This window comes from Bos javanicus, chromosome 23, assembly GCF_032452875.1.
Source record: "Bos javanicus breed banteng chromosome 23, ARS-OSU_banteng_1.0, whole genome shotgun sequence".
NCBI classification, from domain to species: domain Eukaryota; kingdom Metazoa; phylum Chordata; class Mammalia; order Artiodactyla; family Bovidae; genus Bos; species Bos javanicus.
Window position 1 is genome coordinate 13,664,559 of NC_083890.1, and position 18,485 is coordinate 13,683,043.

Here is an 18,485-nt window from a genome sequence, read left to right on the forward strand (position 1 = left end):
ACTGGAGTGGGTTGCCATTTCCTTCTCCAGGGGATCTTCCCAACCCAAGGATCGAACCCGGGTTTCCTGCATTGCATGCAGATTCTTTACCGACTGAGCTACAAGGGAAGCCCATACTCCATTTCAAATGTGGTACATGCTGATTTCTTCTCATCCCAAACTGGCTTCTTCTGGTCTTCTCCATCCTAGTAAGTGCCAACTCCACTTTTTTCAAAGTTCAGTCCAAAACCTTAGAATATATGCTTGACTCCTCTCTTTCCATTGTACTCGGTATCCAACCCATCAGCAAACTCTGCTAGTCTGACCTTCAAAATACAGCCAGAAGAACCCAATTACTTCTCAACATTTCCACTAGCTACTACTCTGGCCCAAGCAACCGTAATTTCTTGCCTGGTCTCCCTTGGCCCCCTTTCAGTCCATTATCTACACATTGGCAAGAATGATCCTGCTAAACCATAAGTGAAATTAGTCTATTATTCTGTTCACAACCCTCCATTACCTTCCCTGAGCACTTCAGGAAAAGCTCCAAAGGACCTGGCCACTCTGTTATCCCTTAGCCTTCGTCTCCCTCCAGCCCTCTTGCTCACTGTCTTCTAGCCACACACATTCCTTGTGCTTCTTCAAGCAAGCCAGGCACTCTCTCATCCCAGGAACTCCATTCTTGCTCTATCCTGATCCTGGAATTCCCATCCCTCACACAGCAGAGTGTCTGGTTTCCTTACCTCCTCCAAGTTTCTGTTAAAATGTTCACCTTCCCTGAAGCCCCTGTGAAAAACTGCAGCCATGCCTCCAGTTTGCTGCCCTCATCCCAGCAATCTTTATTCGCCTTTCCTTACCGTATATTCCTCAATAGCACTCAATACTTTCTGACATACACACACTGCCTGTTCATCTTTTCCCACTAAAATGCAAGTACCTGAGAGCAAAAGTTTGGTGCATTCCTTGCTGTATTCCTGGCCATTAAAACAGCACACAGTGGACGGGTAATAAAGATTTACCGACTGCATGAATTTTCTTGGGTGAAAACAGCATTTAAGATGCTTAAATATTTTATCTCTGAACATACATAATTTACTAATTTCTTTATTTAAAATACTAAAGCCAATATTTTTTGTTTCTATCATCCTATAGGTGACACAAATTGAAAGTTCTTCCTATTCTCTGACTTGTGGGGATAACATAATGGAAATTGGAAAGCTCAGTGGATTTTGGGAAGCTCATGAAGAAAAAAAATCCCTTAATTTTACTTTTCTAAATTTAATCTTATTTTATGTATATGGATCATACTACACACTCTGTATTTATAACTGAATTTAATTCATTCAGCAATGTAATCAGATATCTTTCTATGAAAATAAATCTTACTTTATTACATCAAATAAAATAAAGATTTTTAATTCAGAGGTTTACAAAGAATGATCAAGAGATTTAAAAATAATAAGCAAACAGCACTTTTTCAATAAGCGTATGTGCAAATATACTGTTTATATCTGCATAACATACAGCATACTTTGGAAATGGCCAAAAGATAGCTGCTGCTGCTGCTGCTAAGTCGCTTCAGTCGTGTCCGACTCTGTGCGACCCCATAAACGGCAACCCACCAGGCTCCCCCCGTCCCTGGGATTCTCCAGGCAAGAATACTGGAGTGGGTTGCCATTTCCTTCTCCAATGCATGAAAGGGAAAAGTGAAAGTGAAGTCGCTCAGTCATGTCCGACTCTTAGCAACCCCATGGACTGCAGCCTTCCAGGCTCCTCCGTCCATGGGATTTTCCAGGCAAGAGTACTGGAGTGGGGTGCCATTGCCTTCTTCAAAAGATAGGGACATGGCCAATTGTTTCTTAGCCATCAAACAGAATCAAGCTGAACACAATGTTTTAGGAAATTGTGGCTTTGTGGAGACAGGCCTAGCCCAGTTGTCATTAAGTCATAGCTAGTAAGGTATGTAGTATGCTTATACCAGTGGGAGAATGCCACCTTCAGAAAAGTAAGTCATGTATTACAAGGCTACTCCTTAAGGGACAGAATACAAGGCAATGAGGAGCCACAAAGACAAGGTTAGACCTACCTCACCATGCAACCCTGGGCTAGTCCTTCTGCTGTGCTTACTGTAAAAGGAGACACAAGACAAAGATGGGCTGGAGGTGGTGGGAGAGATAACCATGACAGACATAATGGGAGGAGTTGTGAAGACCAAAGAGAATCTTTATGAGACAAAGATATGTCTATGTCTCCTCCATCATAACGAGGAGGGAGGAGAAATAAGAAGTAGAGAGAGAGAAACACACAAAAAATATCTGAGGTGGTTCCATCCATGCACAAGGGCAGGAACAGTCTCAAATTAAGGCCCATGCAGAACAGCCTAGAACACAAGAGAGCAATTAGGATGCCTTCAGCAGGACCACACAGAGTCGCTCAGTTGTCTCCGACTGTTTGTGATGCTATGGATTGTAGCTCGCCAGGCTCCTCTGTCCATGAAAATTTCCAGGCAAGAATACTGGAGTGGGTAGCCATTCCCTTCTCATTTGGCCCAGAGATTAAATATGGGTTTAACTTGAGCTCAAACTTCTCCAGAAATTAAAAGTGTGGATTAAAAGAAATTATGCCATCTGGAGAGTAAAGACAGTACGCAACAGCCATAATCTCCAAATGTAAGGCCTGCCTACTAGGAGAGTATTTGGCCCAAAGGCACTGATGACAATCCAGGAGTGGCTGAATGCTGCTTGCATCTTGCAGTTCAGCACTGTGCCAGAGAAATAAAACGCGACCCATAAATACGAGTATATATTTAACATTTTTACTAGCCACATTGTTGAACTGAAGTGAAACAGGTGAAATTAAATTTAATAATATATTTTAGCACAATATATTCAACATGTTTTCACTTTACTGTGTAGTTAATATGAAAAGAATTATTGAGCTTTTTTATATTCTTTATTTCATAGTAATCTTTCAAAACCCTTGATATGTCTCATACTCACAGCACATCTCAATTCAGACCAGCTCCATTTCAAGTGCTTAAGAGCTACACGTGGCGAGTGGCTGGTACAACAGACAGTACAGGTACAGAGTGTACATATGCCCAGGTGAGGTCATTATGCCTTTTAGGTTATTAAGAAAGCTCATCTATTCAGCATACAGATTGTTCCTTAAGTTGTCATCTTTAATAAATTTTAGTCATGCATTGAACGTCCTATAAGTGGGCCAAGAAGGAAAAAGATAACACTTGATAAACAGATGTAATTAAAAAAAAACAAAAGAGTAGGATCTTAGGATATCCTGTTGGATACAGAAATATACCCCCTTTTTAATTCTGGGCACAGCAGTGAAAAGACAACTTGAATTCTATTTACTAGATAAGACAGAGAACTGTACTACATTCTCCCCAAGAAATGATACCAATGATTTCACAGTGGATATTAAAGCAGGACAAGAGTTACTTCAATAGTAAAACAGAACTGAAGATGAAAAAAAGGAAAGCTTACTTAAATCTGTAGCTTTCTCGCTTATTATTCACAAATCCATCTGCCAAATCACGAGGTAAGATGATTTCCAAGCTAGGTGTTAATTTTTCATCTTCATCTATGGAATAAATCTGCAAATATGAAGACAACAAATGGATATAAAATGATAAAATTATGACTTGAACAATGACCATGTTATTATGACATGCATTGTAATAGTATTTTAAAAACTGTACTTTTCAGATAAAAAGTCATAACACAGCACAACTTGGATAATTTTCCTGTTTAAACTCTGTGCACACTCAAACAAATATATGGAACTGAACAAAAAGTAAAACCTAAATCAATGTCTGATCAAAACTCAGATCCTCTTTGCATTATCTAATACTTAAATTTGAGTATTTGAGTGTCTGTCTCCATTGTTGAGAAAATAATAGCCCTGACAACAACATATTATCTAAGTATTGCTTTGGAATTATGTACCAGAAATTAACATTTTACTACAACCAATAAGCATTTCTCAGCATTTACAAAATGCTAGACACAGAGATGAAAGGCCTGGGTCTGAGCCCTCTCAGAGAGCTCACAAGAATGCCCTAATTCAAGTTATGTTCAAAGAAGCCCGAGTTTCCATGAGACATATTTAAGCATTTGATAAAAGACATGTGGTTTCAAAAGACACATGTAATTCACGTCTTTGATGTCATTTTCTAGGTTCTCCTCCCAGCTCAGCCACTAATTAGAAAATGACCTGAGAGAAATCACTTAACCTCTTTAAGCAGATAGGGAAATGAAGGGTCTTAACCAACCCCCTTTACAACTGTAATATTCTGATTCTCTTCTTGGTTATCTATCCCTTTACTTATTGGCCAGGAAAAGCAAGAGTCCAGCCTATAAACAGATCATAGGGAATAAATAGAAGTCTACAATTTGATGTCCAAAGACCTGGGTCTAACACTGATCTCAGTTTACCAGCTGTGTGACCAGTCACCGCTTTTAGCGTCTCAGTACATACATAAGATGAAGAACACAGAATCGCCTCCATTACAAGATTGCTGTGGGGATCAAATGATGTCATGGAAATAGAAGCATTTTGTAATGCACCATAAAAAATGTTAGTCATTAGGTTTAGAAGTTTTTAAAAAAGACTTTTTGTCTTTCACCAAGAAATAAAATTCTTTCTAACAAGCAATACTTCCCGTTTAAGACCCATTTAGATGCTTGATTATGGGGGGGAAGTCATATTCTGAAATAAGTAAAAAGCCTGCCTAAATCTCCAGAAAGTCTGAATAATTTTCCTAAGCAGATTTTTATTGAGCTCTCTCACTTAAAATGTGAGGAATTCATGTAAGAAAAGTCATGCTGTAAAATAAAATTATTCATAGAAAGTTATGGCATCACGTCCAAGGCTTTCTGGTTAGATTTTCTCAGGAGACATTTAAAAATTATATTCTATAGGGCACTACATTGTTTTTTTTAAAAAAGGTTAATGGTTAGACAGGTGAGTGAAAAGGGTGAGTAAGACAAAAAAGTGTACAGGAGTGAGGGATGCCATACATTTTTTAAAAATCTGTAACAGTACTTAGAAGACAAAAAGGGCCAATATATTAACAGAGTAGGAACAGTGACTTTCCACTCCTCTCATTAAGCCATTCTTTGAGGCATTAAGAAAAGCCCACAACAAGAAAACTTGTTTAGTCTAACAGATTGGCTTTCTACCGTTAGTCATAAAAATATTTGAGATGGAGCTGTTCTTTAATAGGAGACAATTAGACCAATGCAAGGATGACTATGAAGATATTTCAAAATATACAAAGCACTATGCAAATGAAAAGCACTGCTAGTGTTAAAATTATCACAGAGGGTCATCTTATGTATCTTTTAATACACTAATCTATAAATTATCATCATTTAATTTATAGTGTCTCAGGGAGTATGATTAATGAAGTAACAGAGCCACAAAATGAAGAAAAAACATACCTTTGAGTCACTCTTAGTTTAATGCTACAAAGAGTATATCTAATCAGAGAAACAACTACACAACCTTTGGGAGCAAAAGTACAGGGTGCCAACAGTGGGATTTCTAAGGAAGGGTTCACTTCAGTTCAGTCGCTCAGTTGTGTCCGACTCTTTGCCACCCCATGAATCGCAGCACGCCAGGCCTCCCTGTCCATCACCAACTCCTGGAGTTCACCCAGACTCACATCCATCAAGTCAGTGATGCCATCCAGCCATCTCATCCTCTGTCATCCCCTTCTCCTCCTGCCCCCAATCCCTCCCAGCATCAGAGTCTTTTCCAATGAGGAAGGGTAGGGATACACTAATTCCAAACTTGTTCATCTGTGTTCTCTGATTTTTCTGTACATGGCATAATGTTGCAACTCAGTAAGAATCTGGCATTATTAAAGTACAATATGATACCTAAAAATATTTCCTGGAGTAGCAAACAAGACACTCCATAGAATCTCACAGAAGAAATGCAAAAGAAGGCACATTTTAAAAATACAAACATTGCACTTTAAGGAAAGAAGTTCAAATTCAATCCAACGTTCTCTATCAACCCACCCCCCCTCCAAGCCCCACCTCTATCCATCCTGTCACACGATCACATCCAAGCACCTGTTTCTGACTGCTGAGTCAATATAGACAGGTTCAGTATTTTTAGCTAAGAATCTGGGGGTGAGGGTGGGGGAAAGTATGGGTGTGGGGGCAATTTTTATACGTGATGTACTTTAAAAACCTTGTAAGTGAATGTAAGAGGAGAAAAAATGGGAAGATACTCAATGGTTGCTTTCCATACTCTATATTCCTTAAATTTTTTAAATGCCACACTTAGGGTGTTTTCATGCATCTTTTCCTAACTGTATTCCATGAATGAAAAGACTGAAGATGAAAACAATGACAAGACACTATATTCCCCTTGTTTTAAATATATAAATTTACATAAGGCAAATCCTAAATTATGAGCTGCTATGATGACAGAGGATGAGATGGCTGGATGGCATCACTGACTCAATGAACGTGAGTCTCAGTGAACTCCGGGGGTTGGTGATGGACAGGGAGGCCTGGCGTGCTGCGATTCATGGGGTCACAAGAGTCGGACACGACTGAGCGACTGATCTGATCTGATCTGATGATGTTACATGGACTTCCCTTGTGGCTCAGCTGGTAAAAATTCCGCCTGCAATGCGGGAGACCTGGGTTTGATCCCTGGGTTGGGACGATCCCCTAGAGAAGGGAAAAGCTACCCATTCCAGTATTCTTTCCTGGAGAATTCCATGGACTCTATAGTCCATGGGGTAGCAAAGAGTCAGATGTGACTGAGCGACTTTCACTTCACATGATGTTACATGGGCTTCCCAGGTGGCTCAGTGGTAAAGAATCCACCTGCCAATGCAGGAGACAGAGATACTAGTTTGATCCCTGGGTCAGGAAGATCCCCTGGAGAAGGAAATAGCAACACACTCCGATATTCGTGTCTAGGCAATCCCATGGAGAGAAGAGCCTGGTGGGCTACAGTCCATGGGGTCACAAAAGAGTCTGACACAACTTAATGACTAGACAACAGCAAATGTTGTTACATATATACATATACTCTTTGTAGATATGAAGTAGAGATAAAATATTATTAAAAATATACCCATTCCAGAGACTCATGAATATGACTCAGATGGCCCTTGCCAATATCCTTATTTTCTGAGGCAGAAAGGTTTTGTCCCAAAAGCTTTGGAATAAAAAAATCCTTAATTAAAATCACAGTTCTGCCACTCACCAGGTGGCTGGCTGAGCCAAATTATGTAACCTGTCGGAGACTCAGCTTCCTCATCTATAAAATGAGGAAAACAGCAGCCTTGCAGGGTTTTCATGAGACTCGAGGATAATGCAGACAAAGAATCTAAGTGGTAAGAATGACTATGCTCCTTCCCAAGGAAAGAAAACAATGTTTTGAAACATCTGAGGAGCATTCAAAGTATTTCCGCTCAGAGTAGGATCATGCCTTAGCCTTCTTTGCACACTTCTGAGCGTAGCATCCTAGAGGAAACGCCTAGTAAATGCTCAGGTAATGTTTTCAGAATAAAAGGTATGTATATTCTTTGTGTAAGTTGCATAAATACCTGTTTACATCTGCAACGAGTGTATGTCAAAGTTTATGTTCAGAATGACAATATAGTCAAAAAACTCTAAGGGCCCACTGCGTAAGAACCACCGGGTAGGCTTTGTGTGTCTCTATCTGTATTTATCATCCGTATCATCTTAGAGCGTGTAGACACGTATCTCTGGCTTGCACATTTTGCCCGAGGATGAAACAGAAGTTTGAATGCACCTGGGTGGGCAGACCTGTGTGACTGTTCTCGAGAAAAGTGCAATAAGGGCGCACAGCTAAGGCTAGTCTATGATCACGCATACACGCAGACGTACATGTGTGTGCACGGGTCTGCAGCTGCGTGAACACGTGTGTCCCGGAGTACACAGGTGGTTCTGTGCAGGTTAATCGGGGCCCGCAGGTCTGTGTCGGGTGGAAATGGACTGGGTGTCTGTCCGAGCCCCCTGACAGCAATGTGTTGGCGTCTATGGGCTGTTCGGGTGCCAGAACAGAGTGTGCTGGACGTCTGGCCGTATCCCGCGCCGGGAGCTGAACCCCTCACCCGGGCCGGGGACCCTCGCGTGCCGCCCCTCCCCCGGCCTGAGAGGCCCCGCCGCGCCGGCGCCCGTGCTGCTCCGACCCGTACCCCTTGTTGCTGCTTCCGGACAGTGGGCTTCACCCTGGCGAAAATTTGGATCGTCTGCTTCACCATCTCCTCCTCGGCTCTTGCACTGACCCTTGACCTCTCTCAGGCACTGGCTCCCAAAACTTCTGACTCCAGCCGCCTCAGGCAAGCCGTAGCCTTGGCAACAGTAACTAGGGACACTACCCATGGAGCACCGCGCCAACCAGGACCGCCTCCTCTCCCTAATTGGTTGCTGACAAGTGGGAAGGCCCGGAGGGAGGGGTTGAGGGCGGGGGCGGGGCCGAGGACAGGGCGGGGCCACGCGAAGAGAGCTGCGCGTGCGCGTGATCAGATCTGGTACCTGGCTTAGAGCCAAAGCTGGCCTGGAGAGTGGTTAATGGGGTGACAATCGTTATGCCTTGCCCGTTCTTTAATCCATTCTTTCTCTTTGCCAACACCTCTTTTTAGCACTGAAGTCGTTCTGGTTTTTATTATTCATTCATTGAAAAGATGGCACTTGATTTGTGACAGCAATGTACTGCCTGGGGATTCTGAGCTAAGCAAACACTTCCTGTGCCCCCTTGGAGATTAGGGTCTGATGAAGGAGACAGAGTTTTAATGGGAAATCACAAGTTAAGACCGAGTCCTGTGGAAGGGCACCTTATCTAGTTCTGTTTTGGAAGAGGCCAAAACTGGAGGAAGGGGGACTATTTTTCACACAATAGTCCTGTCATGAAAGGATGGACTCTGGTGTGCACTGTTGGGAATGTGAGTTGGTACAGTCACTATGGAAAACAGTGTGTATGGGCCTTAAAAAATTAAAAATAGAACTGCCGTGTGATTCAGCAATTCCACTCCTGGGTATATATACAATAGAATTGAAATCAGAGAGATAGTTGCACTCCCAAATGCACCAGAAATATTAACCATGATATGGAACCAACCTAAATGCCCACTAATGGATGAATGGAAAAAAGAAAATGTGATATATATATATATATATATATATGAATATTATTTTATATATTATGTTTTATATCTATAATGGGGGTATATATATTATTCTGCCAAAAAAATAAAGACATCCTGCCATTTTAACAACATGGATGGAACTGGAAGGTATTATGCTTGGTGAAATATGTTGGAAAAGACAAATACTGTATGGTCTCACTTACATGTGAAATCTAGAAAAGTTGAACTCATAGAAACAGAGAGTAGAATGGTGGTATTCAGAGGCCAGGAAGTGGGGGAAATATGTAAATACTGGCCAAAGGGTAAAAAGTCCAGTTATAAGTTCTGGGGACTTAGTGTACAGCATGGCAACTTTGGTTATATATTTGCTAAGAGAGTAAATCTTAAATGTTCTTACCAGGAAAAAAAGGAATTATATGAGGTGATAAGAGTTGCTGACTGGCTTTATTGTGATAATCATTTCATAATATATGCATGATCAAATTATCACATCATATACTTTAAGCTTATATGTCAATTGTATCTCAGTAAATCTGGAAAAGAAGTAAATAAGAAAATAATAAAAAGAAAAGATGGAGTCTTCAAAAGACACTGTTAACCCATGAAAAGTTGTTCCATATGTATCCACCAAGGTGATACATGTTAAAAAACCACAATGAGATATTGCGACATGCTTATCAGAATGGCTAAAATTAAAAATAGCCACAAAACAAGATGCTGACAAAGATATAGAGAAACTGAATCACTTATGTATTACTGGTAGGAATGTAAAGTGTAAAACATATTGTAGATAATTGTACAACCACTCTAGAAAACTGTTGGGTAGTTTCATACAAAACTAAGTGACTATTATAAAATCCAGCATTAATCCCAGAGAAATGAAAACATGTTCACACAAAAATCTATACATGAGCATATGTATGGCTAAGTCCCTTTGCTGTCCAACTGAAACTATCACAGTATTGTTAATCGGCTATATGCCAATATAAAATTAAATGTTAATCAACATCAGTCCTTATCAGAGAAATGCAAATCAAAACCACTATGAGGTACCATTTCACGCCAGTCAGAATGGCTGCGATCCAAAAGTCTACAAATAATAAATGCTGGAGAGGGTGTGGAGAAAAGGGAACCCTCTTACACTGTTGGTGGGAATGCAAACTAGTACAGCCACTATGGAGAACAGTGTGGAGATTCCTTAAAAAACTGGAAATAAAAATGCCTTATGATCCAGCAATCCCACTGCTTGGCATACACACTGAGGAAACCAGAAGGGAAAGAGACACGTGTACCCCAATGTTCATCGCAGCACTGTTTATAATAGCCAGGACATGGAAGCAACCTAGATGTCCATCAGCAAATGAATGGATAAAGAAAGCTGTGGTACATATACACAATGGAGTATTACTCAGCCATTAAAAAGAATACATTTGAATCAGTTCTAATGAGGTGGATGAAACTGGAGCCTATTATACAGAGTGAAGTAAGCCAGAAGGAAAAACATAAATACAGTATACTAACGCATATATATGGAATTTAGAAAGATGGTAACGATAACCCTGTATATGAGACAGCAAAAGAGACACTGATGTATAGAACAGTCTTATGGACTCTGTGGGAGAGGGAGAGGGTGGGAAGATTTGGGAGAATGGCATTGAAACATGTGAAATGTCATGTATGAAACGAGTTGCCAGTCCAGGTTCAGTGCACGATGCTGGATGCTTGGGGCTGGTGCGCTGGGACGGCCCAGGGGGATGGTATGGGGAGGGAGGAGGGAGGAGGGTTCAGGATGGGGAGCACGTGTATACCTGAAATTTTTTTTAATTTAAAAAAAAAAAATGCAGGAGACCCAGGTTCGATCCTTGTGTGGGGAAGATCCCCTGGAGAAGGGAGTGCAATCCACTCCAGTATTCTTGCCTGGAGAACCCCATGGATAGAGGAGCCTGGTAGGCTACAGTCCATGGAATCTCAAAGAGTCAGAAACAACTGAGTGATGGACAATTTCACTTTCTTTGATTAAAAAAAAAACAACAAAACAAAACAGAAGCTATTACATGTGTGTTCATAGCAGCTTCATTCATAGTAGCTCCAAGTTGGAAAGAACCCATATGTCCTTCAACCATTGAATGGCCAAAGAAACTGTGGAATACTATTCAGCAATTAAAATGAAGAAATTACTGATACATATAACTACTTGGATGAATTTCCAGGGAATTACGCTGAGTGAAAGGAATCAGACTCAAAAGTCAAATACTGTATGATTCCATTTATATAACCTTCTTGAAATGACAAAATTATAGAGATGGAGAGCAGATTAGTGGTTGCCAGGGGTTAGAGAGGCAGAGTGGGGGGAGGTGGCTGGGGCTATAAAAGGATCTTTGTGATGGATTGTTCTTTATCTTGACTGTGGTGGTCACAGAAATCTACATATGTGATAGCACCACAGAGGAGGAGACACACACACACACACACACTACATATAAACAGCTGAAAGTTTAATAACATTGGATGAGATGGATGGATTGTATCAACGTTCATTCCTCAGTTATAATATTGTACTATAGTTATGCAAGATGTTACCAGTGGGAGAAACTGGGGGAAGAGGATGCCAGATCTTTCTGCATTATTTCTTACAATTACATGTGAATCTACAATTATCTCAAAATAAAAAGGTTTAAAAAGAAACTCTTAAAGAATGAAAAGGCAAACCACAAACTGGGAGAACAGTCTTGAAAAACACATATCTGACAAAGGACTTGCATCCAGAATACTTTGAAACTCTTAAAACCTAATAATAAATAGGAAAACAAATGGCCCCGTTTATTTTTATAAAGAAGGGTGTCAAAGATTTAAACAGACACTTTCCACTATAAGGATGTCAGATACATGAAAAGATGCTCAACGTCATTATAATGAAATAAAAATTAAAACCACAATCACATACCATTACATACCTTTCAGTTCAGTTCCATCGCCCAGTCATGTCCGACTCTTTGGGACCCCATGAATTGCAGCACACCAGGCCTCCCTGTCCATCACCAACTCCCAGAGTTCACTCAAACTCACGTCCATCGAGTCAGTGATGCCGTCCAGCCATCTCATCCTCTGTTGTCCCCTTTTCCTCCTGCCCCCAATCCCTCCCAGCATTAGAGTCTTTTCCAATGAGTCAACTCTTCGCATGAGGTGGCCAAAGTATTGGAGTTTCACCTTCAACATCAGTCCTTCCAATGAACACCCAGGACTGATCTCCTTTAGGATGGACTGGTTGGATCTCCTTGCAGTCCAAGGGACTCTAAGAGTCTTCTCTAACACCACAGTTCAAACGCATCAATTCTTCAGTGCTCAGCCTTCTTCATAGTCCAACTCTCACATCCATACATGACTACTGGAAAAACCATAGCCTTGACTAGACGAACCTTTGTTGGCAAAGTAATGTCTCTGCTTTTCAATATACTATCTAGGTTGGTCATAACTTTCCTTCCAAGGAGTAAGCATCTTTTAATTTCATGGCTGCAATCTCCATCTGCAGTGATTTTGGAGCCCCCAAAAATAAAGTCTGACACTATTTCCACTGTTTCCCCATCTATTTCCCATGAAGTAATGGGACCAGATGCCATGATCTTAGTTTTCTGAATGTTGAGCTTTAAGCCAACTTTTTCACTTTCCTCTTTCACTTTCAAGAGGCTTTTTAGTTCCTCTTCACTTTCTGCCATACGGGTGGTGTCATCTGCATATCTGAGGTTATTGATAAAAAGAAGAAAATAAGTTAGCACTTACAAGAACTGGCATGGATGCAGAGCAGCTGGAACTTTCAAACACAGCAGGAGAGGATGCAAGATGGACCAGCCACTTTGCAAAACAGCTTTTGAATTTCTTAAATATAAAATTGCATATATACTTACCATGTAACCCAGCAATCCTACACCTCAGCATTTACCTAAGTGAATTGAAAACTGATGTTCACACAGAAAGGTAAACAGGAATGATTATTGTGGTTTTATTCACAATTGCCAAAAGCTGGAAACAAAGCAAATGTTCTTCAACTGCTGAATGGATAAACAAACTGGTATGTCCACACAATAAAAAGGAGTGGACTGCTGATGACTGTAACAGTGTAGTTGAACCTCAAATTTGTAATGCTGAGTGAAAGATGCCAGACTCAAAGTTACACACTCTAAAATTCCATTTTTATGACACTCTGGAAAAAGCAAGACTATAGGGATAGAATCACTGACCAGATTAGAAGTTGCCAAGGGCTGGGGATAGGGAAAGAGATTGACTACAAATGAGCATGGTAGTTTTTGGAGGGTGATGGAATTGTTTTACATCTTGATTTTAGTTTTGATTACATGTACAGTAACAATGTTAAGTAGTCATTATCTGATTAAGTAGTCATAATCAGACGTGCAAGTTGGAACATAAAGAAGGCTGAGTGCCAAAGAATTGATACTTTTGAATTGTGGTGCTGGAGAAGACTCTTAAAGAGTCCCTTGGACTGCAAGGAGATCAAACCAATCAATCCTAAAGGAAATCAACACTGAATATTCACTGGAAGGGCTGATGCTGAAGCTGAATCTCCAATGCTTTGGCTACCTGATATAAAAAACCAACTCACTGGGAAAGACCCTAATGCTGGCAAAGATTAAAGGCAAAAGGAGAAGTGGGGGGAGGCTGAAGATGAGATGGTTAAATAGCATCACTGACTCAGTGGACATGAATTTGAGCAAACTCTGGGAGATAGCGAAGAAGAGCAAAGCGTGGCGTGCTGCAGTCCATGGTGTCACAAAGAGTCAGACATAACATAGTGACTGAACAACAACAACATTACTATGTACATTTGTCAAAAGTCATAAAACTATCTATATACTTAAAAGGGTAAATTATACTGTATGTAAACTAGTATAAGAAAAGCAAAAAAAAAAAAAAAAACGAAAAATAGAGAATGAGGAATGAACAGGTGGGGCAGTAGCAAGGCTGGAGAAGAGGAGATCACCAACCATGAAACAGTTTTTAAGAGTTTTTTTCACCTGGTGCTAAGTGGAAAGGAAAAAATGACTCAAGATTGGGCTGTTACATTGTTTTTATATGTTGGCTTTTGTGAATCATGCTGCTGGTTACATGTGGATGCAGATGTCTCTTCAAGATACTGGTCTCATTTCCTTCAGGTTTATTCCCAGAAGCGGACCAACCTTTGTTCACCCAGAAATAAATGGTCAAAGGAATTGTGGCATGTGTATATACAATGGAGTATTATTCAGCCATAAAAAGATGGAAGTCGTGGTTTTTAATAACATAGATGAAGGTAAGTGAAATAAGCCAGACAGAGAAGGACAAATACTGAATAGTATCATTTATATACAGATTTTTTTTTTTAAGTCAAACTTATAGAAACATGGAGTAGAATGGTGGTTACCTGGGACTGGGGTGGGGTGGGGGATGGGGAGATGCTGGTGAAAGTTTCAGTTATAAGATCAGTAAGTTCTGAGGACCTAATGGTACAGCGTGGTGACTGTAGCTAATAACACTCGATTGCATACTTGAAATTTTTCTAAGATCTTTTTCTAAGATCTAAGAGGATAGATCTTAAGTGATCTCACCACAAAAAAATTCTAAAGTAGCTATGTGAAGTGATGAATGTGTTAACTTGACTGTGGTAAATATTCCATGATGTATACTTGTATGAAATCATCCCATCGTACACTTAAAATATATACAATTTTATTTTTTGGTTATACCTTAATAAGGGTGGGGGGACGGTGGGGAAGATTGGGCAGCTGGGTGCAGGTACTCACCTGGACAGGTAACACAGATTAGAGCAGGAAAGAGGAGCATGAGGAGTCAAGGACGTGCTTAATTTCAAGTACCTGTGGGACCTCTGTCCGTAACGGGATAAATTTTAGGAGGAAGCTATGGCTGAAAATACGGACTGGGGAGGCATCCCAGGGTGTTGTTTTTTTTTTTCCCCCCCAGAAAGTGATCTAGTTAGTCACAAGGAAGAAGGCTGCAAACCTTACAAGTATGGTTGGCGGTGTAAGCGGGGCTACACAGGAGACTGGAGGAGCAGTTGGAGTGATGCTCTGAGCGAGAACGGGAGATGCTGTAACATGCAAACCGGGAGGAGAGGGCACTTAAGAAGAAGGCCGTGTCCAATGGCGTTGGATACTAAAGAGGATGCCCTGAAAAATGTCCTTGCAGTTTAGCAATTAGAAGATCACTGGTAACCTCGACAACAGCTTCAGTAGCGTGATGGGGTCAGAAGTCAGATTACAGGAGGCTGAGAAGTAAAGGGGAGGCTAGGAAAGTGGAGGCCGCCGAGAGGCTACCTTTCCAGAAGTCGGCAAAGTGTTGCAAAGAAGCAAAACACAGGGTGAAAGCTGGAGGAACACGGCGGGAGGGAAGGGTCTTTTGTTCATATGTGAGGGGGTGAAACCAACAAGGAAAGAGAGGTTGAACGTATAGGACAGAGAGAAGATAATATGTGTTTGCCCCAGGTGAATAATGGGCATTATACCAATATGGTGCAATGCAAGAGGCCAGGAAGCCAAAGGCGTTCAAAAAAGTTCATTTTAAGTGTTGAATCATGGAATTTAGGTTGGTTAGAGAGGTAAGAGACCTTTGACATGGAGGAATGTCATGAGTTTCAGAGAGAGATCTATGGGTACCACATAAAGAAAATGGGCACATCTTGTCTTGAGTGCCAGGCCACATGATCAAATGCATTGATGGGGAGGAAGAGTGTGTTCAGATCCTGCTTCTCTCATACCTAAGGGTGAGACACGGGGTGGATTACTTATGTTTTTAAGTTTCATTTACCTCATCCAATACATGAGGGTGGATTGGATAATTAGCTATGTCACTGACTTGGAAAGATCACATGTGGACATGAATGTAGAAACATTATTCTAGGGTGAATAGAGAATGCTCAGTACTCAAAAGATTCTGACTTCTGAACTGAATTTTTTTTTTTTAATTTCATATTCAAAAGCAGAGACATTACTTTGCCAACAAAGGTTCGTCTAGTCAAGGCTATGGTTTTTCCTGTGGTCATGTTTGGATGTGAGAGTTGGACTGTGAAGAAGGCTGAGCGCTGAAAAATTGATGCTTTTGAACTGTGGTGTTGGAGAAGACTCCTGAGAGTCCCTTGGACTGCAGGGAGATCCAACCAGTCCATTCTGAAGGAGATCAGCCCTGGGATTTCTTTGGAAGGAATGATGCTAAAGCTGAAACTCCAGTACTTTGGCCACCTCATGAGAAGAGTTGACTCATTGGAAAAGACTCTGATGCTGGGAGGGATTGAGGGCAAGAGGAGAAGGGGACGACAGAGGATGAGATGGCTGGATGGCATCACTGACTCGATGGACGTGAGTCTCAGTGAACTCCAGGAGTTGGTGATAGACAGGGAGGCCTGGCGTGTTGCGATTCATGGGGTCGCAAAGAGTCGGACACGACTGAGTGACTGATCTGATCTGATTTTTGGCTGTGCTGGGTCTTTGTTGCTTGCACAAATGTTCTCTGGTTGCGGCAATCAGGGCTTACTCTCTAGTTATGGTGCCCAGGCTTCTCATCCTGGTGGCTTCCCTCGTTATGGAGCATTGGCTCTAGATGCCTGGGCTCCAATCATCGTGGTGCGTGGGCTTAGCTGCCCTGAGGCATGTGGGATCTTCCCAGATATGTCCCCTTGCATTGTCAGGCAGATTCTTAAACAATGGACCACCATTAAGTCCCTGGTCTATATTCTTCTGATTGTAAACATCTCCTCAAGAGTTGAAACCTCAACATACATATGTATAGGAGATGCCCCAGGGATTACAAACTTGCATCTCCTGGGCCCAGACTGATGGAGTAAGCATGTCAGACAGATAGATATATGACAATAAACTGCAGTCATGTGAACTGGAGACTAAGTGCCCCCAACTAAAAACATTCACATTTAAAATGGTTAAAGCACAAGGCTTCCTAGATAAAGCACACTATGAATCCCCGGCTTGCAACCTCTGTTTCTTTCCCTGGTATAACCGTCATCAGTAACTGGCAGGCCCAGGGCCTCTGACAGGTTTACTTAAATCTCAAACAGATGGTTCTAATGAGTATTAAATAAGTTTGGAGATTAAATCCCCAAGTTACAATGTCTTTCCCACAACTAGAATGATATTTGGTATTATTATTTGCACCTTAGCCACTTGCTTAAATGTGGGAATTAAGATCCCTTCAAATTGTTCAAAAGATTCTTGAGTTCTGCAGTTGTCAAAACAACGTATAATTGCATAGGCAAATTAGCCAAGGTTTAGAAGCCTCAAATCTGAAAGAAATTAAGGCTGTGCCTGAAATGAATTAGTCTGTAAGCAAGTTAGTTGGGTTTTGTGTGTTTGATTGTATGTTTTTTAAGAAAAATTGTAACTGTGACCTAGTACTAATTTTCAACTAGCTCTTTAGCTGTTGATACTACAACTGTAAAATACATTAATCTTCTTTGTAGGTCTGAAGATGGACCAGTTAAAATTTTAGGGCCGGTAATTTTGTTATTATTGAATACATACATAAAATTACCTAGCTGAAGTAAACTTCCCCTTCTGTTTTATTCAGTGACTTTGAGGGATTTATGATGGTTTGTTCAAAATCTTTCACTGACACAGCAATCCTCTTTTGTATCAGATGAGCAAGCATGTTCAGACAGAGGTGGTAGAGTCCCCATAAATGGGATGGAAAACATTTGATTGAGATTTTCTCCCATTAACTTCAGAGAAGGCAGTGGCAACCCACTCCAGTACTCTTGCCTGGAAAATCCCATGGATGGAGGAGCCTGCTAGGCTGCAGTCCGTGGGGTCGCTAAGAGTCGGATACGACTGAGCGACTTCACTTTCACTTTCATGCATTGGAGAAGGAAATGGCAACCCACTCCAGTATTCTTGCCTAGAGAATCCCAGGGACTAAGGAGCCTGGTGGGCTGCCGCCCATGGGGTCGCACAGAGTCGGACACAACTGAAGCGACTTAGCAGCAGCAACCCATTAACTTACTCCAAGGGGCAAGACGAGGAGCCAGAATTTTGCTGCTTACTAGTTGCTGTTGTTTAGTTGCTGCAACACCAAGGACTGTAGCTCACCAGGCTCCTCTGTCCATGGAGTTCCCCAGGCAAGAATAATGGAATGGGTTGCTTATTGGTAAATAGCATTGTTAATAGAATAAAAAGTCAACCAATGTAAACTCTCTCTCTACTCTACTCTACTTGGAAGCTGCTCTTATCCATAATAAGAACTCAAGAATATGTTTGGGGATGATGGAGAGGATATCGGGCATGATTCCTTCATGACTCCTTAGTGTCTCTCACTGAGGATTCCATGGGAA

At 41.2% G+C, this 18,485-nt stretch overlaps 1 protein-coding gene across 5 annotated transcripts in view; it reads right to left on the reverse strand.

The window, feature by feature from the left end:
* Nucleotides 1-8,377, reverse strand: part of KIF6 (kinesin family member 6) — a 422,151-nt gene extending 413,774 nt beyond the window's left edge. For 4 of the 5 annotated variants that reach the window (XM_061398073.1, XM_061398075.1, XM_061398074.1 and 1 more), the window contains exons 1-2: nt 8,192-8,376; nt 3,483-3,592 (exon numbers count right to left, since the gene is read on the reverse strand). In XM_061398073.1, coding sequence (XP_061254057.1) covers nt 3,483-3,592; nt 8,192-8,257 — 176 coding nt within the window. In that variant the 5' untranslated portion in view covers nt 8,258-8,376. Of the gene's footprint in view, nt 1-3,482; nt 3,593-8,191 lie in introns of all 5 variants that reach the window. The other variant, XM_061398076.1, reaches the window with a different exon arrangement.
* Nucleotides 8,378-18,485: the final 10,108 nt, after the last annotated feature.